The sequence below is a fragment of the Bos indicus x Bos taurus genome, chromosome 26, assembly GCF_003369695.1.
Source record: "Bos indicus x Bos taurus breed Angus x Brahman F1 hybrid chromosome 26, Bos_hybrid_MaternalHap_v2.0, whole genome shotgun sequence".
NCBI classification, from domain to species: domain Eukaryota; kingdom Metazoa; phylum Chordata; class Mammalia; order Artiodactyla; family Bovidae; genus Bos; species Bos indicus x Bos taurus.
Window position 1 is genome coordinate 31,034,794 of NC_040101.1, and position 26,915 is coordinate 31,061,708.

The 26,915-nt window shown below is 44.0% G+C and overlaps 1 protein-coding gene across 1 annotated transcript; it reads left to right on the forward strand.

Moving 5' to 3' along the window:
• Positions 1 to 2,462: 2,462 nt before the first annotated feature.
• On the forward strand, positions 2,463 to 26,915 carry GOT1 (glutamic-oxaloacetic transaminase 1). Its single transcript, XM_027528671.1, has 9 exons — positions 2,463 to 2,739; positions 11,847 to 12,028; positions 19,761 to 19,884; positions 20,329 to 20,441; positions 20,665 to 20,769; positions 21,937 to 22,087; positions 22,173 to 22,338; positions 23,054 to 23,196; positions 26,105 to 26,915. The coding sequence occupies exons 1-9, from the start codon at positions 2,622 to 2,624 to the stop codon at positions 26,242 to 26,244; spliced, it is 1,242 nt and encodes a 413-aa protein (XP_027384472.1). The 5' UTR covers positions 2,463 to 2,621; the 3' UTR covers positions 26,245 to 26,915.

Here is a 26,915-nt window from a genome sequence, read left to right on the forward strand (position 1 = left end):
TCTTGCTAAGTGTAGATCTGGGTATCAGGAGCAAGATTAACTGCAATAAGCAGATGTAGATTTAGTTAGAGGTCCATGCAGTGCCCACTGCTGCCCTGGCTTGCCTCTTACACTACGGGGCAGTGCTGTCTAGCCCTGAAGGCTTCAGATTTCCAAGCGAGTATATTGTTAAAGGGATTCATTCCTGATCAAGTTGTTGCTGTATGGTTCCCACCTCTTCCCTTTCAATTCTTTTGAAGAAAAAAGAAAAAAAAAAGAAAAAGGCAGAAGGGAGATGGTAGGTACAGACAGTCTCTTGAACAGATAATCCTAATGAAGTCAGGAGGCAGGGGAAATACCTGCCAATCTTCCTTCTGACCCTCACTGCCCTTTCCCTGGACTCTTTTCCCTGGCTGCCTATTTGTCTGGGCAATGTTTGCCTCTCAAGAATCCTTTGAATTATCCATTGGCGGGGAGGCAGTCTTAAATCCATTCTAAGTGTTAAAATTAGCGATGGCCTGGAAAGCATTTTGTTTACTTCAATACACAGAGTTTGGTTAGAGGGGCAGCCTGCAGGGCTCAAGACAGGAGTACTGAACTTAATCTCCAAGAAACATATTCACGAGGAAAAAAGCTTGAGACTTGAATCCCACATAATACATAATGTCCTCCCCTAACACCCGGTAACTGTCCCTTTCTAAAACTCAGAACAGATATTATGAAGACATGAAGAAAAACCGCTTAAGGTACTTTACCCTTATCAGCACTGATTTGGTTATGAGGATGTTTAGGTTGCCAATCAATATTTATTTTGGCTTAGCTAAGTTGATAATGTTGAGGTAACCTAGGGTTGTTTTCCCCTCAGTGAATGACGTAAGTAGTGACCATGATATTTTCGGCCAGTGCTGTGAAGACCATACTTTTAAATCAAACTTTGGGAAGGCTGGGCTATAGAACATCCCACTCAGCAGTTGCCCTTTGCCTCTGCTTAGGGAAGCACGTAAAGTTCATTGTCATTTCACCTTCAGTGTTGAACTTGCAATCTTAAAGGAAAGTGCTGTCAATGAAACACTGTGGACAGTTACCTTTAAAACTAGAGGTTAAATTTCTGAAAAAAAGCAAATGATACAAAGGTTGGCAGCTGTTGCACACAGGTCTTCTGGCTTTGTTACTTTGAATGAAAGATTCATTTTGAGATTTGTCATATTATCCAATGAAGCGAGGCTGAAGTATTGCGTTTTTTCCTGAAAAACCAAAAGCACAGGCTCTTCCACCATTTATTGAATACTTACTAAGTGCAAGAAATTAAGGGAGACTAATACAGACTAAGATCTCTAGCCAAGGGTGTGCAGATGTGCAATGATGATAATAGCCAACATTTAGTGAGTGCTTACTATGTGCAACTAAACACTTGATATTTATTAACTCATATAATCCCCACAACTCTTAAGGAAAGTACTATTGTCTCCATTTACTGAGCAGGACCCGAGAGATTAAATAACTTGCCTAGACTTACCTGAGTTGGTAAGTGGTAGGGCTAGACTCTAAACCTAAGTAGTCTGCCTCCAGAGCTGGGTTCTTAACTGGGCGTTTTCTAAAATATTGCCAACAAGATACAGAAGCATAGGAAAGAGAGACGGATTTTAAGCAGACTGAGGGTTAAAGCAAAGCTTTATGGAAGACGCATTTGCTCTGGATCTTGAAGAGAGGGGCTGGGGAGGAAGGAACAGCCTGACTAAAAGAAGACACAGTTTGAGTACCGGCCAGCTGACGACAGCAAGATGTGGTTGAGTGCCCGCGTGGGAGAAAAGCTGGAGGGGGAGGCCGCGCCTGGATCCGGAAGGTCCTTGAGGACCAAGCTCTCAGTAAGGGAAGGGGAGCAAAAATCTCAAACTATAAGGGTGGCAGAAAGGAATTCCTGGACACTTCTCCAATTAGTAGGATGGCCCCCTGTCTGAAACCAAGGCAGGTGGCCCACTAATATTTCTCTCTGGGGAAAACAGCCGATCGAGATGGTCAAGGTCGTCCACGAGGGCTCCAGAGCTGCACGTCCTGGCCCAGGACTCACGTCCGTGCGCAGAGGCCGGATTTAGCTGCCAACCGAGCCGGGCCAGGCTGGGTCAGGAGTGTGCGTACTCCCGGGCCTGGCAACGAGAATACCAGCTTCGCGGGTACTGGAAGGCCAGTCCTCCAGAATTCCCGTCAGCTACCTCTCTCCGGCCTCTTGGCCCTTGAAGGTCGAGGAGGCCACCTCCTCGCTACGCAGCTTGGCTCCTCCCCTCAGCCCCGGGAGGGCTAAGGAACAACGGCCTCAGCGATAGGAGCATGCTCTGCCAATCAACCCTATCCCCGCCCCTTCCCAGCCAGCGTACGTTGCATTGGTTGCATCATTACCGGCTCAGATAAGAGTCTTTTCTTTGATTGGCTAATATCATCCCCGCCCGCCTGTCTTTTTGAGTCAGAAGCTCGCGATTGGTTAACCGCGTTGCCAAGCTCCGGACGCGGCTCGACCATTGGAGGCCGCGGGCCCGCCCCCGCCGGCTAGGTGAAGGTGAGAGTCTCCTCCAGTCGCCGCGGTTGGACCGGACCGAGAGGATCCAGGCGCTGAGTGGAAGCTTTCAGTCGACTCCTGCTTTCTAGCTATGGCGCCTCCATCAATCTTTGCCGAGGTTCCTCAGGCCCAGCCGGTCCTTGTCTTTAAGCTAACTGCTGACTTCCGGGAGGATCCGGACCCCCGCAAGGTCAACCTGGGAGTGGGAGGTAAGGATGCAGTGCCTAAGAATGTGAGCAGCGTGGGAGTGGAGCGGGCTGTGGGGACCGTAGGAGATGCCGAGGTCTAGCTTGGAGACGAGGCAAGATCCCCGAGGCTTAGTTCAACCTGCCCCTTGTTTATGGAGTCCCTGGAAAAGGGAGATGTATCTGTGAACACACAGAATAGGTGTAGCAGTCAAGACACAAACTCATGTTTTCTGATTCTGCATTGTGTATTCATTGTGTATTTCACTGCATTCTTTTGCCTCTCAAGAAATGGGGCAGTCAGGGATTGAAAGGAGAAGGAGAAAAATAAGCCTGATAGGCTTGGAGTCCTGGCTACAGGGGAGTGGATAAAGGAGACCTCTTAGCCCTACAGAGCTCTGGTCTGGGTCAGTGAATATTTGAGTGACTACAAGGTATCAGTCGGGTACTTTACCAAGCCTTGTTCAGGAAAGACTGAAGCTTGGTTTTAGCCCCAAGGAGATTAAAATCAGCAGGTGTTAAGTGAAATAATAAAGATCTAAAATGCTTCTGAGACAGGATAATGCTCCCTTGGGATCTGGGAAGAATGTTTTGGCTGTGGTGGGAATGGGTAGAGATGGTGGAAAAGAGAGGAAAGAATGTGGACAGTAGAAGCTTACTTTCCACACATCCTTGTCATCATTTCTTGCGTGTATTTCTTGGACCTTGGACAGCTGAGAGCATTGGGTTCTTTTTTTATTACTACCAAGAAAAAGATCTGGACTGGAGTGCCTCTGAAGTTCCTTTAACTCCTAATCTTCTCTGAATTTGTTATTTCTATCAACGTCATTGGGATGTTTGCAGCCGCACCGACACTTACCCAAGGGCATACAAAGCAAGCCAAGGAAAACAGCATGAGTAGGATCGTGTTCTGTGCTAGGGAACAGACAGAATAGAAGGACTAGAAATTCAGAAAGAGAAAAATTGAAGTGTTTTGTAGAAGAGAAGAAGTGGCAAGAAGGAGATTCAGAATCAGGTGTCCCACAGTGATTCTGTTCAAAGGATCTGTTAAAGTTTTCACCAGGGAGTATGGAGTAGGGGTGAGGAAAAAGCAGGTAATGGGTACATGGTAATGAAGCAGCAGGTAATGAAGCTGGGTAATGGGTACATGGGCATCCATTATATTATTCTCACAACTTTTGTATATATTTGAAATTTTCCATAATAAAGCATAAAAAGCCAGTTGTACATAGTTTCACCCACAGAGGGAAAGTGATGCTTTTAGCAGGCAGCAAAGTGGGGGTGATATTGAAAGACCTTGAATTGAATTGAAATGAGCACTATTCAAGCTCTTAATTTAAAACCAATCCAGAACCTCCAGATATTTCTTCAGAGCTGGGTATAACATGATGAACTAGTATTGATGTTAATCTAAATACATCGTTTTAAAACTTCAGATTTTATTTCCTCAGTTACCTTTGAACTATCCTACAGGCTTTTGGTGAGGATTAAATGCATTTAAAATGCTTAGAACAGTGTCTTGCACCTAAGTAGGAGTTATGTAAGTACTAGCTATTACTGTGGTTGTTTTGGCATTTCTTTGGGTGGGTCACATAAAAGATGTTTAGTAAAAATTTTCAGCTCAAGAACTGCAAAATGAAATAACCCTGGTTCAGAAATATATTGCCCTTGCAGAATTAAGTACCCTGCCTGCTAAGGCCAGAAGTGATTGACTCAGAAGCGCATTCTGTGGCCCAGATTGGGGTCACTTTAACTGTGAAAGTGCCTTTGTCATGTGAGAACTGAGGAATTCTTTCTCTTTATTAGAAGCAAATGGTTTAAGTGCTCAGGATGACTCTGGAGGGTTGTTTATTACTATTACTGTTTTAGAGGTAAGAAAGCTGAAGCCCAGATTGATGAAACATTTTGGTGCAGGTCATAGGCTGTAAGTGGGAGAGCTGGGATTATAGGCCATGTCAGGTACCTGGGTCTCTGTCCCCTTCTCTATTTTGGGCAGCTTCAGGTGGTCCAGATGGAGCCAGTGCACTGTAGTGAGAAGAGTGAGAAGACTTGGGTACAGGCCTGGGTCTGTAGTCCAATGATGTGACCTTGGGAGTGTTATTTAACATCCCAGGCGGGACTCTGTCTATTAAGTGAGGAGCCAGAAAGGAATGATCTTCCTCTAAAATTCTACTCTTAAGATTCACAAGCATGTTACATGACTGTAATATAGGATAATAATGTTACTGATCTAATCAGATGACTTTGAAGTAAATAATTATGTGTGAAATATGACATATAAATGAAAAGTGCTATATAAATGTTATTTTTATTGATCACTGTGACCCATTTTTTTTTTTTTTTATGGATAGTAAGTGTTCAGATAAGGGTCTCATTAAAGTATAGTGTTGTGAGAAGTCTCTTTATGGCTTTCTTATGTCCTAGCTCTGTTTATACACATCCCAAAGTATATCCTTTGTGAAGGAAATGTAATTAATCTTGCCGACTTTGGGGAAGATGCTTTTTTTTTTTTTCCTCTTTCTAAGTTAAGATAAAGCCTAATGGAAGTTATCCAGTTCAAGTTCTAGTGACGCTGGGCATTTAAAATGAGCTGCAACTCTAATCTTGTTAGCTCATTCCACTTGCAGGTAGTTTCCCCAGGAATTTTTCTTGCTGTTACTATTTGCATAATTTCCATGTAGTAACAGAGCAGAGCATCATATTTTCCAGTGTTGAATATGATGCTAAGTTTCAGAACTTTAAGGGCAGGGGAAATATGTGTCTAGCCTGATGTAGCCTGAAGCAAGACATTTCTTCACAGACTCCAGTCCGTTTATCATGTAAACTTTGTTTTGTTCCAGATAAACTGTGCTTGATTTTATATTTGTTGTTTTTAATGTGGTTTCCTAGCATTTTCAAATAAAACTGTGGGTGAGATGTGCTGTATCAAGTACCCCCGGCCCTTTCCCAGGGACCCTAGTTGGAGAAGGACCTTAAAGAGGCATATGTTCATGGGCTCTTGGATGGGGATGGATGAGGGAAGGAGAGGTGATGGTTTAATCACTTAATTTTCCATGTTCTTCTGGAAATTGAGACCACTGTACTCACCTGAACCTGTGTGACTCCTTAAGAGCTGGTCCTTGGGGAGAAGGCAGTGGTGCATGGAGTTGGGGTGGGTGTGCTGGTAGAAAGACCTCTTGCACAGTCAGTCCCCTGGGGCCTGCTGGCTTCAGGCTTTCCCTGAACATCTCTTGCTCATTAGAAAAAACACAGGGATCCATGCACTTAATAGTATGGCAGCCTAGCCCTTATCATCCTATGATCTTGGGGAAACTTCTGGCCTCAGTTTCCAGATCCCTAAAATAGAGATCATAATATTATTTTGTGAGTTGTTATAAGACTTAAATGACAGTTGTGTTTTTTCTTTTTTAAGGTGAAGTGTTTAGCACAGTGCCCTGTATGTACTAAGTATTCAGTAAGTTCTTGTTATGACTGTGGCTTCAGCCACCGTCCATGTCTGTAATTATAAAACCTTTTTCCATCCTGTACTACTTCCCTGAATGCTGGACCCATACTTGCTACAGTTTGCTGGACACGTTGTACAACCACCTCAAATTCAGTGTGTTTAGACAACACGTGAATTCTACCCTCCCCCCCATCTTTTCTTTTTCTCTTCTGCTTACTTGGTTGCCCCCTCTCCCACCTCACCCCCACCAGTCTTTATTCAGACTGGAGAGACTTTGGAGGTCGTTGGTGACACTTTCATCAATTCTACATCTATTTATTTGGTCATTCAGTTCAGTTCCGTTCAGTCGCTCAGTCGTGTCCGACTCTCTGCGACCCCATGAATCGCAGCACGCCAGGCCTCCTTGTCCATCACCAGCTCCCGGAGTTCACTCAGACTCACGTCCATCCAGTCAGTGATGCCATCCAGCCATCTCGTCCTCTGTCGTCCCCTTCTCCTCCTGCCCCCAATCCCTCCCAGCATCAGAGTCTTTTCCAATGAGTCAACTCTTCACATGAGTTGGCCAAAGTACTGGAGTTTCAGCTTTAGTATCATTCCTTCCAGAGAAATCCCAGGGTCGATCTCCTTTAGAATGGACTGGTTGGATCTCCTTGCAGTCCAAGGGACTCTCAAGAGTCTTCTCCAACACCACAGTTCAAAGGCAGCAATTCTTTGGCACTCAGCTTTCTTCATAGTCCAACTCTCACATCCATACATGACCACTGGAAAAACCATAGCCTTGACTAGAAGAACCTTTGTTGGCAAAGTAATGTCTCTGCTTTTCAATATGCTATCTAGGTTGGTCATTACTTTTCTTCCAAGGAGTAAGTGTCTTTTAATTTCATGGCTGCAGTCACCATCTGCAGTGATTTGGGAGCCCCCCAAAATAAAGTCTGACACTGTTTCCACTGTTTCTCCATCTATTTCCCATGAAGTGATGGGACCAGATGCCATGATCTTCGTTTTCTGAATGTTGAGTTTTAAGCCAACTTTTTTACTCTCCTCTTTCACCTTCATCAAGAGGCTTTTTAGTTCCTCTTCACTTTCTGCCATAAGGGTGGTGTCATCTGCATATCTGAGGTTATTGATATTTCTCCCGGCAATCTTGATTCCAGCTTGTGCTTCTTCCAGCCCAGCGTTTCTCATGATGTACTCTGCATATAAATTAAATAAGCAGGGTGACAGTATACAGCCTTGACGTACTCCTTTTCCTATTTGGAACCAGTCTGTTGTTCCATGTCCAGTTCTAACTGTTGCTTCCTGACCTGTATACAAATTTCTCAAGAGGCAGGTCAGGTGGTCTGGTATTTCCATCTCTTTCAGAATTTTCCACAGTTTATTGTGATCCACACAGTCAAAGGCTTTGGCATAGTCAGTAAAGCAGAAATAGATGTTTTTCTGGAACTCTCTTGCTTTTTTGATGATCCAGCGGATGTTAGGTTCTGTCTTTTCTTTTCCTCATAAGTTTATCGTGAATGTGTCCCCTTTTGTTTATCCCTGTGGCTGCTGCCTTAATTTAGGACATCATTATTTCCTTTGTGGATTATTGCAGAAACCTCCTTACTTAACCATCTACCTCTGTCCTCCTTCCAGTTTGTTTTCCATCATGTCACTCAAATGATTCTGTTTAAATGTACAGCTGTCCATGTCACTCACTTACATGCTTTCAGTGGTTTCCCCATTGAGACAGTGTTCCTTAGAAGAGACTCCCAAGACTCCTTGAGCCATTCCTTGCTGCTTCTCCATGGATCTTATTTCCGAGCCACGAAAATGCAGATCCTCATAAACCTCATCTCTCCAAGCCCCTGGGACCTTGCACAAGTGTTCCCCCTGCCTGGAATGCCCCCTTTCCTTGTCTGTCTTTGAAACTCTTACCATCTTTCATACTCTGTCTTTTGTAAAATCTTCCCTGATCACTTACAGGAGAATTAAGGACTCTATGCTGTGTTTCCTGGGGGGAGACCAGACAGTATCTTGTTTTATCTTACTCATCTCTGCGTAGCTTTTTCTAGTCGGTGCCTGGTTCATGGTGGATTCAGTGAGTACCTGTCAAACACATGAGAGAATGAAAGAATGAATGAGAAGCTCATAGGTCCAACAAACAGGAATAGAATCCCTCTGGCAGAGCAAGAACAGTGGTTGTTGATAATGCCTCTTCCTCACTGCTCTGATCAACTCAGAGTGACTGCAGGACAGTTAGGACATTCAGCAGGACAGTTAGACAAGGCATTGAGAACAAATCTAGAACTGAATCTGGGGGAGCCTGGACAGTGAAGAAGGAAGCAGAGGTGTGAACTGGCCAATTTCTCTTTTGTCACAATATGGACCCAGTGCCTTCCTGCCTCCAGTCATATAACAGGATTTTTTTATAGTTGCATGGAGTATGTTTGTTACTGGTAAGAGCATTCGTATTAGGACTTTTTCTTTATTTTTCATATTTTATTTATTTATAATACATGATTTATAAATGACATGATTTACATGATTTATAAATCTATGTAGCATAATTATATAATATATTAATAGAAATCTTCTAAACATAGATGGGAAGCATAATAGAATTAGTTTTTCTATGGGCACCCATATTCTTGTACATCTAAATAGTATCCCCTCAGTGCTGTAGTCTGGATATACTGCTATTGCCCAGAGTTTTCTGGAAACCTTCTTTTCTAGAGCATGTTGGACCCACAGAGGAGGCCATCTTTTTATAGCTGTTCTCCATTCATATTATTCAGTCCATTCACCCGCCTACTCTGCTGGGCATAATGCAAGTACTCTTTTCAAAGATTAAATTTATGTTCAAAGGATGAAAATATGGGACAGTTGAGGATATGCAGAATAATGAGACATAATAATGCCTCTAAAGACAATTCCAAGAGAATAATTCAGGAATATTTAGAACAATGGTAGCATTGTGATCATAGATGGGGTGATCTCTTTCAGGGACAGTGATTATTTGAGAGTAAGTTATTTCGGTATCTCTTTGAAAAACCAGACCAAACCTCGCCTGATAAAGCAGGATTTTTGAACTCGTTGAAAGGGAGTTAGTTTGGTGGGCCAGTGGGTCTCGTGTGACTGATAGGACTGTATTGTGCATCAGATTCACCTACCCAGAGACTGGTTGTTGATTCGTGGCTGTGTCAGTCTGGAACTCTGTTCACATTTTTATTACTGGCTTGATATGCTTATCAGATTTGCAGATGACACATTCCTGGAGGACAGGGTTAGTGGACGGAATAGAAGACAGACACAGAATCAAAATATCTTACTAAGTCTTATTTGTTGTCTGACTTTTGATCTAGTAATTTTACATCTAGAAGTTTTTCTAAGGAAGCCCTCATGAATGTGTATAAAGATACAGAAATATTTGTTACCTTGTTTATATTAGCAAATAATCAAAAGTAACACAAACAGTTACTAAATTATATGTAGAAAGGAATATTGTCTAGCCACTAAAATTGTGTTGTAAATGGCTCATGTGTATGAAAAATGCCCAAGTACTTCTATGCTAAGAGAAAGGCAAATTTAAACTACGCTGAAATAGCATTTGCACTCTTAAGTTGGCAAAAATTCACTCAGTGGCTGAGGATGTGGGGAAGCAGACACTCTTATACACTCATGGTAGAAATGTAAGCTGATAAAATCCCTAACCTATGGTAGGAATGTGTGACTCAGACAGTGTAAGAATCTGCCTGCAACGCAGGAGACCCGGGTTTGATTCCTGGGTCAGAAAGATCCTCTGGAGAAGGGAATGACTACCCACTCCAGTATTCTTGCCTGGAGAATGCCATGGACAGAGGAGCCTGGCGGGCTGCAGTTTTTGGGGTCGGAAAGACTCAGACACAACTGAGCAACTAACACACACGGTAGGAAAGTAAACTGATGGAATCCCCATAAAAAAGCCCAGGTGGCCGTGTCTATCAAAGCTACAGATAACACAAAGTATGCTTAAAGGTAACATATTTGCATTTAAAAGGACCGTATTCTTTAAACTGTTCATCGATCGCTACCAGTTTCTTCCAGTCAGTTGTCTTAACCATATTTGTCATGTGTTGGAAGTGAAAATCGGTTGAAAGTAGTAAACTAATGTATACCCTCAAAAACAACAACGAAGCTACAAATACACATACTTCTCAACCTACTCTTCCATTTTCAACCCTGCCTCTTACAGCTGTATTTACGTACATGTAAGATGACGTATGTACAAGGCTCACTGAGGAATTGTTTTCTAATAGCCAAGGATTAGAAACAACTCCAGTGTCTATCAGCAGGAGTCTGAATAAACAAATTATGGTGCATTTATCAGTTATGCAGCTCTAAAAAGAATATAGACATAGTACAGAGATTTAGGTAGTTAATGGTGATGAAAGATATTCATAATATACATTTAACAAGTGGAAAAAAGCATGCTGAAAATTCTATATAAAATTGATACATAATTTATAAAAGAGTATACTCATGTAAAGTTTGGAAGGTTATACACCAAAATTTTTATATTCCTCATCTCTGGGTGCTGGAATTACGTGTTAATTATAATGTTTATTATTTTGTTTCTAGGCTTTTCTAAATTTTCTGCAATCGAAATGTGTTGTTCAAAAAACATCAACTACCCTAAAAAGTGATTAGAAAAAAAAAAAGTCAGGGATTAAAGCTGAGCAGAAATCAAGATAAGAATTATTTTAAAAATGTCAGTTTCACCATCCCTTGCCAAAGTATAGGCTTATTGGAGACCTAAACATTCCAGCAGAAGCAAATTCCTGTCAGGAATCCTGCTCAGAGAGGTCACTGGCTTGGATACAGGCCAAAGCAGCTGTCCTCTCAAGCTGTAATCTCAGAATGATCATAAGGTACTATAGGGAGAAAAAAGTCAGTGATAGAGGTAACCCAAAGTAGACTGAAAATAATTGTAGCATAGAAGAAATGCTTAGAAATGTGCTTTAATCACTATTAAACGTTATGAAATAGTTAAACTTACATCAGTGAAAGTGTGAAGCTGAGGAAGTGAGTGGTAAGAACAGTCAAATTGGTAAACACTGGCTGTTATCAAAAATCAGCAAGAGGACAAAGATGTGTTTAAATTGGATGTTGGACGATTGTGTAACCAGTTGTTGGAATCTTCAGTCACAGAGTGTCTCCTTGCCATCTGTCCCATTTCTGCTTTACAGTTCCTCCCTCTAGTGCCCTCTTTCTCCGTGTTGGTGTTTGCAGGTGAGGCGTTCATCTAAAGTAGCACCGAACCCTTCTCCTGGGGAGATGCAGAAAGAAGGCGGTTGCAGGGCCAGTGGCCTGGAGACCTCAGTGCCCTAGTAATATTGACATAGCTAGCATTTGTACGCTATTTTTAATTTGCTAAGTACTTTTGTGTGTACTCTGTCACTCAGTCGGACTCTGTCATATCCCAGTTTTATTTCAGCATTCTACTTGTTGGAGGTAAGAGCTGTAATTTCCAGAAGGATAGGAATCACATCTGTCCTTCTGCCTGTCCAGCACCTAGGCTGGTGCCTGCTGAAAGCAGGCAGTGAGTGAGTGAGCAGCACAGTTCTGCTTTGATTGGAAGGTGGTAGAACTCGCCCTGTTCACAGTTCCAGACTCTTCCTTGGATCAAGCCTAAGGCTCCCCTGTTGTATGTCTCTTTCTTGTGTCCTAGCTTATCGCACCGATGATAGCCAGCCCTGGGTTTTACCAGTCGTGAGGAAGGTGGAGCAGAGGATTGCTAACGACAGCAGCATAAACCATGAGTATCTGCCCATCCTGGGCCTGGCAGAGTTCCGAACTTGTGCTTCCCGCCTGGCCCTTGGGGATGACAGCCCAGCTCTGCAAGAGAAGCGGGTGAGTTTTGGGTGAGGATCTGTTTTCTCTTTAGAAGCTGTGAGGGTAAAAAGAGGTTAAAAATTAGGTATCGTGTCTATTGAACTGTCAGTGAATAAGGGTTTAAAGAGTGTGACCTCAGGAACCTGATTGTGGAAGTAACATGCTTTTGTATAACGCATAGGTTCTTTAGTTGTACACTTTTGCCCAAGAAATGGTCAGATTTCAGCTGCTGGGTTTGAAGTAGTCAGTGGGAATACCAAGCCAAGGGAGTTTAATGAAATGATCAAGACATCAGGGTCTGGATCCAGCTCTGCCACTACTTTTGACCAAAGGCAGCCCCTCCAGCCCCTACGACTCATCTATGAGTTAGAGAAAGACTAGTTTATGGTTCATGGTCCCATAAGGAGTATTTGCATAGGGAATCATTTAAGGGACCTCTGAACGCCCCAAATTCTGAATTTCAGAATTCTGTGTGTATATGTATTCCATACCTTTAATCAGAGTTTCTGAAGGAGCCTGTGGCCCTCCAAAGTCTAAGAGCCACTAGTCTAGATGCTTGAAGATCCTGCCAGTTCTAATATTTGATTCTTCTAGTCTTAATCTCAGCGTCTCTCATTTAAGTGCTTCCTGGTACATAGTCTATGTGTAACTAGAGATACATGGAAGAATACATTTGGCGAGAGGCTGTGTGTGACAGAAAGTAGTGTGATAGAGATTATCAGTGTTATAGGAATCCAGGGAGAGAGACTGGTGGAGTCTGGAGGTGGGGCTTGAGCTGAACCTTGGGGAATGAGACCAGGGCTCATTCTGGTTCTGTACTCTGACTCTGTTACCTAGGTGGTTTTAAAAGCATACTGGTGGCAGGATCCCATACCAGGCTTGTTATCCCATACCACCCTCTGCCCTTTTATTTCCTTTCCCTCCAATTCCTTCCCTTCAAGGGTATTTTTAAAAAGCTCCTCCTTGTGACTCCAAAGGACAGCCAACGTTGAGAACCATAAAGTGCAGAGGAAGAGAAAGGAATATTTGTCTAGAACACTAGGAGTCCAGGGACAAAGGTTGGAGGTAAACAGGTCTGGTGCTGCTGCTGCTGCGTCACTTCAGTTGTGTCCAATTCTGTGCGACCCCATAGACAGCAGCCCACCAGGCTCCCCCGTCCCTGGGATTCTCTGGGCAAGAACACTGGAGTGGGTTGCCATTTCTTTCTCCAATGCATGAAAGTGAAAAGTGAAAGTGAAGACGCCTCTTAGCGACCCCATGGACCGCAGCCTACCAGGCTCCGCCGTCCATGGGATTTTCCAGGCAAGAGTACTGGAGTGGGGTGCCATTGCCTTCTCCGAAGCAGGTCTAGGTTGTAAAAAGACCTACCTGAGTAGAGCTGGGAACATGTTGGATAGATCAGGCAGGCTGATTTGGCAGCCAGGGCAGGGGAAGCCCCTTGAGGGTTTGCGCAGAGGAGTTACCCAATAAGGGTATTTGAAGAAGATAGACCTGGTTGGAGTGTAGGAGGGGGATGAGCTCAGGTTTTTGCAATAGTCCAATTAGGTATTGTGCAATTTAAACCAACTGCCCTATTGCTCTGCTGGGCCAGTGTCAGGCCATTGGAGCAGCCTTCATGCAGGTGCAGCCTTCATGTATGACAGGGACCATGTCTTGGAGTCATTGATTTATTCTCATGCTGTCACCCACACGCCCTGATAAGCACACAGCAGGGTAAAATGAACACTGCTCACTCTTAGATAATGGAGGAGACAGGGAGGCTCTGGATGAAGATCTTGGGATTCAGATTAATGATTAGGTAAGTATCAATAATTAACTTGATGAGGGTTTTATCTGGATTGGTATGAGAGACTGTGAAGGAATACTGATAGACATAGGATAGAAATGGTAGAGATTATGGTTAGCATTGGGCAGTTGCTCTGAAAATCCAGGGTTTCCACAGAGGAAGAGAGAGAGTCCTGATGAAGTTTGAAAATAGGGAACTTTGGTAACTGGGGGTGATCTTTTGAGAGATGGTTGATAAATTAGTTTAAACTCAATTGTTAACAAATGGAAACAGAGATTCTGTGTTGGCAAGCTTCTTCCTCCAAGACTGTACATTTCGTACATGCTTGTTAACTATGCTGGCAGATAGATGCTCGTTCCCCTGCCCAGTGTTCCCCGTTTTCCTCACTTAATACCCAGGGCTGTTGCTGGTGGAACAGAGCCCTTCCTCTTAGTCTAGTTCATCCTGTGTTGTGTTTTTGATCATAGAACAACTTTGAATGGCAGTCCGTAAACATTTGAAGACTTTTACTCTCTTTTTTTGGTAATGGTTTAGGGTACCCTCTTGGCATGTCCAACACCCTAGGTACCCATTGATACTGAGTTCTGAGTACTTCCTCTTTCCCTGAACCTCCCCCAGGTGACTATCTTGTTCAGCCCATTGTCATCCGATTGGATTCTCATAATAGCCTCTGGCCTCTAGTCTCTTCCCCATTCTAGTGTATAATGCACAGTGCAGCTAGAATGATCTTCCTCAGCAAAAAAAAAAAAAATAAGCTGATCCTGTCACCTGCTTCCCCTGTCACACACACAGTGTCTCCTCCATTATCTACAGGGTAAAATGCAGACTCTGCCCTGGGCATGCTGCGTGTTTTGTAGCCAGGCTTCATCCTGTTCTTCCAGTTAGTTACTCTTGCTCCCAGGTCCTGGCGTCCGAAGAGCCTGCTGTTTTCTAGACCCGCTGGGCCCTGCCATGACTTGGCACTTTTGCCTCAGCTGTTCCCTCTGCTGGGAATGCCTCCTTTACTTCTCAGACTCTCCAGTCCCACCTCCAAGTCCTTCAAGGCCTCATTATTTCCATGTTGAATCCTGAGCTCTCTCAGGTGGAGCTAGCTATTTGAGTGCTCTGAGTCATCACAGAACTGCATCGCTGGGGAAATAGCAGTGCTTTCTGGATTTAATGTACAGTTCTGTAAGCCTGTCCCTCCCACAGACCCTAACTTCTTCCAGGGTAGGAGTGATGGCTTATTTGCTGACCTCATAGATCTTCAGCACTTAGCTCCTAGCCTGGCACCTCAGAGACCTCAGATGTTTGAGTTCCGTCATTCGCTCAGTTAACAGATGAGTGCTTACCACTAGGCACTGTTCTAGATGCTGGAGCACAGTGGTGACCAAAACACCCCAGGGTCTCTGCCTGGCTTACAGTTTTGTGGGGAGAAACCAAGATTAAACATAATAAATAGGAGCACAGTATAGTATATTGAAAGGTGATAAATGCTAAAAAAAAAAAAATAGGGCAGTGGAAGGTGTATTAGGAGTGCTGAGGGTTGGAGTGAAAGTTTAACTAGGGTGGTTGTGGTAGAAATAGAAATGACATTGGAGCCAAAACTTGTAGGAGTTGAGGCATGAATGAAAGAAGGAACCAGAAAACAAACAGTAATCACGTCTTTTCTTAGACTGTTCTCAAGATTTCACATTACCATGTCCGTTAACCACTTTGAGGAGCCCTGTTTTCTAGACTCGTCACCGCCTCCTACTGCTTTTCCATCTTCAGATCTTAGAATCTGGACTAAATGTCCAACTTTCATCTCAGCTGATAAACATTTCAGCTTCTGAAATTACTGGGCCCCTGCGGGTAGGAGGTCTTGGAACCATGAGATGGCATCACAGTTTCCTGGCTTGGACCACTGCCTCTCGGAGATTTGGGGTTTTCTCTGTGGCTCTCACCTTGTTATTGTTCAGTCGCCCAGTAATGCCCGACTTTTTGCGACCCCATGGACTGCAGTGCGCTGGGTCTCCTGGTCCCTCACCATCTCCCGAAGTTTGTCCAAGTTCATGTCCATTGCTTAGGTAATGCCATCCAGCCATCTCATCCTCTGATGCCCTCTTCTCCTTCTGTCCTCAGTCTTTCCCAGCATCAGGGACTCTTTTTCTTCATCTAGTTCAGTCCATGTTTATTTAGTGCCACGTGCCAGATACCACCCAACTAACTGGGGGCACCCAGATCAACACATCATAGTGTTGACTACAAGTGGCTCCTAAACGGCTCTCCTGCTCCTCACAGGGAAGTCATTACATCAGCAAATCGTGACCTTGGACAGGCGTTCTAGAGCCAAGTAGGGATTCCTTCCGGCAGTGTGGCTAAGTTGGGAGTACAGATTATACACTGGCATAGTTTTCTGCCAAGTCCTAACTGCATTTCTCTTGTTCTGGATACCCCTGTTTAGCCACCCAAGCCCCATTGCCTGCTCCCTTTGAAGTTTGCATTTATTTTCTTTGCTATTATGGTTTTTTGCTTCATACCAAATACAGGACTTTCTTGGGCTTTAGAGCAGTTTGCCAAAAATCAGTTCACAGAATGATCAAATTGACATACTATTGATTCACCCGAAGTTTGTTCCTGCTAGTTGTCGGTACAGTTTAGAGCAACTAGCGTTTCACTGAATTCATCTAGCGTACAATATATTTTTAGAGAGAATGATAATTTCTTGAGAATTTGATATGTCACTGTCATATACATCATGAATGTCAAGGATTGGTTAATGTTAGTGAAGTGGGTTTATCTCTTCCAAATGTTTTTAATCTAGTGTACTGACTTTCTAGGGAAGCCCAGTTGGCTCAGTGGTAAAGAATCCACCTGCCAAGCAGGAGTCATGGGTTTGATCCCTGGGTGGGGAAGATCCCTGGAGAAGGAAATGGCAACCCAATCCAGTATTCTTGCTTGGGAAATCCCGTGGACAGAGGAGCCTGGCGGACTACAGTCCATGGGGTTGTAAAGAGTCGCTCATAGCTTAGCGACTAAACAGCAACAGTTGACTTTCTGACTTCTCTTAGTTAACGGATTTGCTTTCTAGAGTGAGAAAGGGTGGAGTTGGAAGCTGAGCACAGAAAATAAAACCTATGCCTGAGAATGTCTTCACTGATATCCACATGCCCCTGTCACATATCCATGGTAACTTAAAAACCCTATTCAAGGGAAACCTTGCTCATTCGTATAGGAAATAACACGCACGGTGCTGAGGTGTTTGAAATACGAAATAAGGAATAAAGTTGACATTCAACTTAGTTGATGAGAAATGAAAAAAAAAAAAGTACATTTGGGTTACATGACCCTTGCTAGCCATTTGCACAAGAAATCCAGGTAGATCACACTGTGAAGCCGAAACCTTTAATGGGAAAGTACTGGTGTTTGGGGGCGGGGGTGGGGGCGACTCCTGTGAGGAGCCGTGTTGGATGTGCACTGACCTTTTCCACTCCCGTCCGCGGCCTTTGCTTCTTGCAGTGGACGCCGTGCTCCATTCCTTGTTTCCCTGAATGTCAGTCTCATTTCTGTTTCATGTTTCAGTGTTCTCTCACAGATGCTCAAATCTCTGAATAAAAATAGAGCAGCGGGGAATAAGAGCGACAGTTGGTATCATTGCATGGTTCCGAGCTTACAGGGGATTTCTGCTCATGGTTCAGTGTTCATCATGACATGTGGCTGAATCAAAATTTTTTCAAGTTGCTTTTAGGATGTCTCCATTGGTTCTTGTTTTACTGAGCATTTATATCAGAAATAGCTCTATTTTTCTCTCCTGTTATGATGGTCATTTGGTGACCATTTTCTTTATCTAGCAGACTTAATATTTCTTTTCTCTCGTTTTTGAACATGAGAGAATCAAAGTTTAGTGACACATATACATGGGAGAGGCCTAGGAAAACTGACTCACTCCTATATTTGTTAATAATCACATATTCAAGGGATAACTCATTTGACCAAGGGGTATTTTTAAATGTACTCTTGGATACATAGTGTTTATTAATATTTATTTGGGACATTAATATCCATATTCATGAAAGAGAGCTCTCTTTTTTGCTTTGTCATCTTCTTGCATTGATCTTATGCTAGTTTTTTATTTATTTATTTATTTTATTTATTTTTTTTTATGCTAGTTTTTAAAAAAAAAGATTTTGGAAGCTTTTTTCTTTATCTACAAAGATTTGTTTTTTTCCTTTTTTTGTGGAAAATTTCAAACATATATAAAAGTAGATAAAACAATGTAATGAACAAACCCCCATGGATCCATCAGCTAGCTTCAACAATGGTTTATATTTGGTCACCCAAGTGGAATTATTTTACAGCAAATTGCAGAACATCTAAATATAATTTTTTAGTTATTAAAAAATTTCCAACTAATGCATGAATAGGTTCTCCTTATCTTAAAAAAAAAGAAAAAACATAGATTAGGCCAAAGTCCCTTTGACCACTGTTCCACCTCCTAGCTCCCTCCCCAGAGGTTGTGGCTGTTATTACATTGGTACGTGTACTTCTTTGTCGATAGACTTCCTTATGTGATCTTTTCCTCTCTTTTCTTCTTTAGATATTTAAACAATATGTAACTTACGACATTTCTCCAGTTAGAATTGTGAAAGGGCAGGATTAAAGATGTTCACACAGAACAACAGAAGTGGGGCCCCGTGACTAGATGTAGACTGAGGCGATCTGGAAGTGTGCCCAGCTGTGCTGCTCACCAGCTATAAATCCTCTGGCAAACCACTTCTCTGAGTCAGTTTCCTCATGTATAAATTGGGGATCTAGTACTTATTTTATAGGGCTGTGTGAAGGTCAGATAAGTATGTGTGTGAAGTGAAAATCGCTCAGTCGCGTCTGACTCTTTGTGACCCCATGGACTATACAGTCCATGGAATTCTCTAGGCCAGAACACTGGAGTGGGTAGCCTTTTTCTTCTCCAGGGGATCTGCTCAACCCAGGGATCGAACCCAGGTCTCCCACGTTGCAGGTGGATTCTTTACCCTCTGGGCCATCAGGGAAGCCCAAGAATGCTGGAGTGGGTAGCCTATCCCTTCTCCAGCAGATCTTCCCTACCCAGGAATCGAACCGGGGTCTCCTGCATTGCAGGCTGATTCTTTACCAACTGAGCTATCAAGGAAGCCTATGTGTGTGAAAGTATTTTGTAAAAGGCAAAGTATAGGACTTTAATTATTGCTCAAGTGAGGGCATTCTAAGCCTGAGGAGAGAAAAGTAGTGTTTGCATAGTACCTTTGTTCTATGAGGACATTTCTAAGGATTAATAAGCCTTCATTATGGCGATGAGAAGGGGCATTGCAGATTGATGTTGATGGCAAGCTCAGAACATTATTTTACAGGCTACTGTTGGAGGGCAGTTTTGATCTTGGGATGGGTGCAAAGGAATGAGTTTGCCTTGAAGGCCACACTTCACGTGGCCTAGGTATGTCCTCTACCTCTGTTCAGAGGGATGCTCCCTTGGGAGTCAGACTTCAAGACTGCCTGGGTGAACACCTGGCCTTTCCGCTCAATAGCTGGTAACTGAGGAAAGTGCTTCACTTCTCAGCCTTTGTTGTTGTTCAGAAGATCAGTCGTGGCCGACTCTTTCCAACCCCCTGGATTGCAGCCCGCCAGGCTTCCCAGTCCTTCACTATCTCTCAGAGTTTGCCCAAACTCATGTCTATTGAATGGGTAATGCCATCCAACCATCTCATCCTCTGTCGTCGCTTTCTCCTCCTGCCCTCAATCTTTCCCAGCATCAGGGTCTTTTCTAATGTGTCGGCTTTTCCCATCAGGTGGCCAAAGTAGCTTAACCTTAGTTTCCTTATTTGTAAACGTGGGCAAATAATACTTCTTCGTGTACCTAGGACATTTTATAGAGAGAACACATTTAAGGAAGTGCTCATCATTACTGTATTTTCCCTAATGTTATCTGACCTCACCCTTAAATGACCAGCAACCCTGCTGTCTCTCTTTCAGGTAGGAGGTGTGCAGTGCTTGGGGGGAACAGGTGCACTTCGAATCGGAGCTGAGTTCTTGGCGCGCTGGTACAATGGAACAAACAACAAGGACACACCCGTCTATGTGTCCTCGCCAACCTGGGGTGAGTCCTGTAGCTGTAATGAGAGGAGAAACAGAGGAGCCAGGGGAGTTATCCCCACAAGTCTCACCGCTTACACTGAAAATGTATGCCAGCCCTGGATCAACTAACGGTGAATGGCTTGAGCAGCGGATTATGGCAAGACATGGGTAACCTGATGCTTAAGTTCAGATTGGCAGTGCTTTTTCCCAAGAGTCTTGGCGAACTTGTGTTTTAGTGAATGTTGGACCTTCCCGGAGGAGGGAGATCCCTCTGCAGTGGGGTGTAAATCAGCATGACGACAACTGGTTGAACTTGTTCTTGGTTACAGTCATTCCTCTCCATCTTAACCTCTCACCTCGTGTCCCCCAGTAGACGTGGAGCCTGTGACGGCCCTGGAAGCTGCCTTGTGTCCTTTCCGTTTATGCCTCCTAGTGTTCATTTAACATTTTACCCCTTTGTTTGCAGAGAATCATAATGGTGTCTTTATTGCTGCTGGATTTAAAGACATTCGGTCCTATCACTATTGGGATGCAGCGAAGAGAGGACTAGACCTCCAGGGTTTCCTGAATGATTTGGAGGTGGGTGATTAGAAGAGAAAAAATGGACAGAATGCCAAGGTTTCAGGCAGAGTGGGGGACAGTCTTTGGATCAGTTGATAAGTGAAGAGTCTGAGCATCCTCCCCAAGCCGGTGCTCTTTTCTGAAATGGCACTTAGGAGGGAGTGCCTGTCCTGTGTGCCCCTGACTCTGCCCCACCACGTCCCTGCTGGCGTCAGAGCTGACATGGCTTCCTTCTCCCCAGAAAGCTCCCGAGTTCTCCATCTTTGTCCTCCATGCCTGTGCGCACAACCCGACTGGGACTGACCCGACTCCGGAGCAGTGGAAGCAGATCGCCTCCGTCATGAAGGTAACTGCCTTTTCAGAGCCACTCTTACAGTGGTGTGTATTAACAGTTGATGTATTCAAAAGAAGTACCTGTTTACTGAAGCATTTGGAAAATGGAGAAAAGCCCAAAGAAGAAAGTAAGTATTAACTATAAATTCCATTACCCAAAGAAAGCCGCTGATAGCAATCTGGTATACAGAATGTCAGGCTCTTTTCTTTTTCAATATTTTTAGTGTAGTTATACATGCTTAAGTGTGTCACGTTACACATTGATTAAATCACCTGATGGTTGTTTAGAGCCCAGGTTTCTTATTCTTGTGAACAATATATGTAATAAACCTTTTTATGATTTCTTTGGGATAACTTTCTACATTGTAATTTCTAGCTCAGGGAGTGTGTGTGTGTGTGTATTCATTAACGTATTTAAAGAATGCTTCTTGATAAACTGTTATGTACCAGGGGCCATGGGCGTACAATAGTGAGCAAAGCAGAGGCGGTCCTACCTTCAGAGAGTGTGGCCTGTTCGGGGAGATGCCGTGTTGATGGGGTGCCGTTGAGGCACATATCCCAGACTTTGGGGAGTGTGTGTCTTTGGGAGGGCTGATGGTAGCAGAAGAAGCTTTCCTGGAAGAAATGGTTTCCCTGTTTAGCTTTGAAGGATGAGGATAGGTTGGGGCTGACAGGGAAGGAAGTTTCCTACAGAGGGAAGAACACTGTCAAAAGCCCAAGACAGAGGTCTTGGTCTATTTAAGGAAGAGAAAGTAATTCTTGCTATGGGCTAGAGTTCCAGGGGAGGGGCTGAGTGACAGGCCAGGGGAGGGGCTGAGTGACAGGCCAGGCCCTGCGCTGAAGCCTCAGACTTGATTCTGAGGGCGGTGGGGAGCCCCTGGAAACCTTTGATATCCTGGAGTGACATGATCAGTTGTGCCCTGTTGGCAGAGCAGCATCATGACTCTCTAGGACTATGTACTTAAAGAAATGAGCTTTACTGATGTCATTAGATTTGTTGGTTGGTATTTAGGTGAACAGAGAAACAGACATAAAGTGGAGTTGGATACAGAAAGGAAAGATGTAGGAGGAACAGACAGAATGAGATGTTCCTTCCAGGCATCATTTGGGGAAGGAAGGCCTGTGTCTGAGGTTGGTTCCAGGAACATTTCCTGCCCTGACTCGCTTTGCTTCCTTGCAGCGCCGGTTTCTGTTCCCCTTCTTTGACTCGGCCTATCAGGGCTTCGCATCTGGCAGCCTGGAGAAAGACGCCTGGGCCATTCGCTATTTTGTGTCTGAAGGGTTCGAGCTCTTCTGTGCCCAGTCCTTCTCCAAAAACTTCGGGCTCTACAGTGAGTGCTCTCCTGCATTACAGCCCAGCCACCCCGGCCCCACCCCCGCTGGAGCCCCAGGGCTGACACCTGTCCTTCTTTTTAGATGAGCGTGTGGGGAATCTGACTGTGGTTGCCAAAGAACCAGATAGCATCCTGCGGGTCCTTTCCCAGATGGAGAAGATCGTGCGAATTACATGGTCCAATCCCCCAGCTCAGGGAGCACGGATCGTGGCACGTACCCTGTCTGATCCTGAGCTCTTTAATGAATGGTAAGGGGCTCACGCCCGATGGGTGAGGGGTGGGGATGCAGAACAGAGATTGTCCCATTACATCTCACTGTCTCTTCCTTTTACTTTGGCAGAGGCAGGACAAAACTGCTTGAGCCTCTTTGAGTGTCAGTTATTTCTCTAAAATAGGGCTGGCATCTACATGTGTGTGTAACACAGAATCAGGAATGTAGGAAGGAGGCCTTGGGTGAATGGGAGTTTCCTCTCCTCTCCCGCCTCCCAGGCTTCCTCCTCTTAAAGTCAGGAAATACAGGGAGGGATTTCTGTTAGAATAGCATTAAGTTCGTGCAACAGTTTGGGGGCTCTTCGTTTTTATCTAATTTGTATGTATTTTATCCTATCCTTGAAACAGTAATTGTTGTGTAGTAGCTGAATCTGCAATCTCTACTTAATTAAGCCTGATAAAATATATTATTCTGTCTTGAGCAGCACCTTGCTGAAGTGTGAGTTAAAACATAAGTGGTATTACAGCCAGTCTACTGGCCATAAACTCCATCAGTGAATATAGTCCTTCCCTTCTGTCCAGTAAGTCCATGCCTCTGGTCTCCTTATCTACCCATCCAGGCATCAACACACCATAATAGATAGGTTCTGACTCTGTTTTTAGCTTATAGTTTAGATGACACTTAAAAAATGTTTATGTTGTTGTGTGCCATCTCTGCTGCCTGTGTTGGTATTCATATTGCTGTCCACTCAGGACAGGTAACGTGAAGACAATGGCAGACCGCATTCTGACCATGAGATCTGAGCTCAGGGCACGATTAGAAGCCCTCAAGACCCCAGGAACCTGGAACCACATCACAGAGCAGATCGGAATGTTCAGCTTCACCGGGTTGAACCGTAAGTGGCCCGCCCACCTGGAACGCTCACCACTGGACACGGCACTCCTCACAGGCAGTGCTCCTGGGCTTGGCTCCCTGAGCCGTTGCCCATTTGGCCAGCCAGACTTTGGACTGGAACTAGCTTGATTTTCTCAGTGTGGCCCCCCCCTCCATCTCCTGGACCCCTGGGGTTTCAGAAGAGCATTGTTGTGGCCCACTGTCCTGATCATAACTCAGATATCTTCATTTTGGTGGGCTCGGGAAGTGGCTCAGGGCTGACTGGGAAGTAATAGGATATGTACCTCGGAAGCTTGATTTATGAAACGTCTTTTATAAATGCTCAAGCACCTTTTGGCTTGTCCTTAATCTTAAGTATAAATATTACCTATGATTTTCCAGGGACTTAATTTCTTAACAGGTCTTTCCTAGTCTCCAAGCATTGCCTAGGTTATAACATTCTGTCTTTATAAAAAAGAACTTAGATTTGTAGTTGGAATTCAAAGCCGATTGAAAGTCTAGTAGGCAGCCTTACATGATCTTGGTCAGCCATCAGTGGAGCACATCAGCGATGGGCCATCCCGTCTGATGAGAGAGGACGCGTCATTTAGTAAATTATTCCCAAGCACCTCAAGTCAAGCCACTGTTCACAGGGTGCAGATATGACCTCGGGTGGCACTTGTGTCTGAGTGGCTCTAGAGACAGATATGTGCTTTTGGGTTGTAAGGGAACTGTCAGAGGTGCTGGTAGGTCCTTTAAACCAGGGCCATCAGTGCATCTGTTTGAATTGGGCTCAGAAAAAAATTGGTAGAGATTATAGAGATTATATTTTGTAGACCCACAGAGATACTTTGGGTAAAATGAGGCTACGTAAGAAAGTAAACGGATAGCTTAGTTAACCTTGCGTGTCCTCACCATCCTGATGTGGGGAATTAGTACACTGGGCTAAGGAAAATCATCCTTATACAATTTTTAAGATATTAAGTGTAGTGGAAATGGTAGTAGTAGTAAAATGGAAATGGCTTAGTAGTAATATTCTGAAAGCTCACAAGGTGGAGATGTCGTCCCATAAAATATCCATATTGTCCTGCTGTCCAGCGTAGGGACTTAGTTTTATTATGGATTGGAAAATGCTGAGAACAGATGTGGGCTTATAACATAAAGCTGTATATGTAGAACTTGGCATCATTTACCCACCCCTCCCTTTAAAAAAAAAGAGAAGGGTTTTTTTTTTTTGTGTGCTCCCAACATTTTATTAGGAAAAATTTTACACATACAGAGAAGTTGGAGGAATTGTACAGTGAACTCCATGTGCACACCACCTCGTTCTTACCGTTCTCATGTTGCAGAGCTTCCTTTACTACATTTCATCTATCAGAACAGGGACTTTCATCCTGAAATGATGTTTTTAAAATTGTGTATGTTACCCTTTTTCTAGGGAAGGAGTCCCTAACTTTTACTCACTTCTCAAGTGTGGTACTCCCCTCCCCCACAAAAGTAGAGGAGTTTCATTTCTATTTAAAAAATGAAAGTGGAAGTCCTGTATCCACATCTACCCCTGGGGCATGGGCTTAACAAGCATGCTCTGTTGGGAGTTACAGTGCCTACCTCAAAATTCCAGATCCAGTGAATAGCTGTGGGCCTTGGGAAGGTCACGTAGCTTCCATCTATGCCATCTGTAAAAGGGGGTGATAACTGAGCTAAGATAAAGGGAGTGGAGCACTGCCTGGCACAAGTGCTTGCTCCTCTAATGATTATGATTTTATTACCACGTTAGTCTGCTTGGGCTGCTGTAGCAAAATGCCGTCGACTAGGTGGTTTAAACAAGAGGTTTATCTCTCACAGTTCTGGAGACTGGGAAATCTGAGCTCAGAGTGCCAGCACCATCAGGTTCTGGTGGGGTTCTCTTCCTAGCTTGTAAATGGCTGTCTTCTTGCTGTGTCCTCACATGGGGTGGAGGAGGGAGGGAGAGAAGGGGAGAGAAAGAGAGAGCTCGTCCATGAGTAGGCTCTCTGGTCTCCTCTTAGGAGGTCACTGCTCCCATCACACATGCTTACCCTCATGACCTCATCTAAACCTGACTCCACTTCCTAATACCATCATATTGGGGGTTGGGGCTTCAACATATGAATTTTGGGGGGACACATTCAGTCCATAACTATTAATATTATCCTGTTCTCTCAAACTGATGGTGTCTTAAGGGTGCTAATTACTTAAGGGGAAAAAAATCACCTAAAATCCACTAAATGGCTTTTACAATAAATCACAAAAGCTCTAGAGATTATGGCAGAAAGGAAGTACAGACAGTCCCTTCCCATTGTCCACAAGCGTTTCTGCAGACTCAGGGGAAAACCCTCCTGTGTGTGTGTGAATGACAGTTCAGATGCGCCAGGCCTGAGAGGTCTGTGCAGTTTTCAGCCTGTGAGTTCACATACACAACATTTATCCAGTAGCTCTCATCTCAGGGCCTTGTCCAGTGTACTGTGAAAATGAAGTGTCAAAGGGAAGTTGCTCTAGGTGCTCAGAGTTAAGCAAATACAGTTGAAGAAACAGATAAATGAAGCGATTCTTAACAGTTTTTCATATCGTGGGTTGGTCTTGAGTCTATGGGTTTGGTTGGGTTGATGGGCTATCCCAGTGAATGTAACATTCAAGGTTTGATGGACAGGTAGTCCCAGATTAAAATTCCCATCAGGAAAAACCATGTTAAGCTTTCTGGGGATTAGAAACTTAGCTCATGAGAGTAGCTTCCAGAATCTGTTGAGCATTAGTTACTTCTTGCTATGCCAACCTAACAAAATAACTCCTGTTGTTTTGCTTCTCTGTGAAGGGGGAAAGAAGGAAATTGTCACTATAATGGACTCTTTGGACCTCCATTGCTTAAAGGATTCCTTCTGCTCTGATTATATGTCTTTTTTGGTTTTCAACAGCCAAGCAGGTTGAGTATCTGATCAATGAAAAGCACATCTATCTGCTGCCAAGTGGTCGGATCAACATGTGTGGCTTAACCACCAAAAATCTAGAGTACGTGGCCACCTCCATCCATGAAGCAGTCACCAAAATCCAGTGAAGAAACAGCACTCACACCAGCACCACCAAAGCGGTCCTCTGTTTCATGTGTTCCCTGCCTGCACAGACCTGGTTGTAAACATCACAACTAGATTAGGGACTACTGAGGGACAGAGACGGCTCCTCTGGTAAAGTGGCTTCTGTTTAAATTGGCCCCTCAGGAAAAGCACATCTCTTGAAAAGAAATAGGGGCCTGGGATTAGAGCCATTTTGGAGGTCAGAGCAAATTAAGGTTTTTATTTGAAGAATAAAAAGGTACTTTGATAATGAAACTTAAATGTCTTGCCCCCTCGCTGGAATCAGGAGTACTGCCCGTGTCACTCACGTGCTCCTGTGTGTTGGTTTACTTCGCATCAAGTCGAGTCCCAAAGATGAAGTTGTCTGAAGAGCCAAGTGTGACTGTGGGTGTTGGCTGTGTCATTAAAACTCCTCATCTCGACCCAGAGTGTCTGTCTCCCTGCTCTTTCTGCATGGTTGTGTCCCTAGCCCTACGCTTGAGTTCTTTAGGGTGACCAAGGTAAGAAATGTATTTATGTCTCACCCACACCTTTAACTGAGATGGAAGTTTCACAGAACAGTGTTCACCCTTACTGTGCGTAGTGGATTCTGTCTTCTGTTCTATCAATCGTGTTCCATTTCACTGAAGTAATAAAAGTAAAAGTGCTGATCGAA

Bases quoted from the DNA above. Each gene is read 5' to 3' on its own strand.
- GOT1 (XM_027528671.1), top strand. From the start codon at position 2,622: ATGGCGCCTCCATCAATCTTTGCCGAGGTTCCTCAGGCCCAGCCGGTC. The intron at 22,339-23,053 runs GTAAGGGGCTCA...CTGTCCACTCAG, and splicing joins CCTGAGCTCTTTAATGAATG to GACAGGTAACGTGAAGACAA. The intron at 23,197-26,104 runs GTAAGTGGCCCG...GGTTTTCAACAG, and splicing joins CAGCTTCACCGGGTTGAACC to CCAAGCAGGTTGAGTATCTG.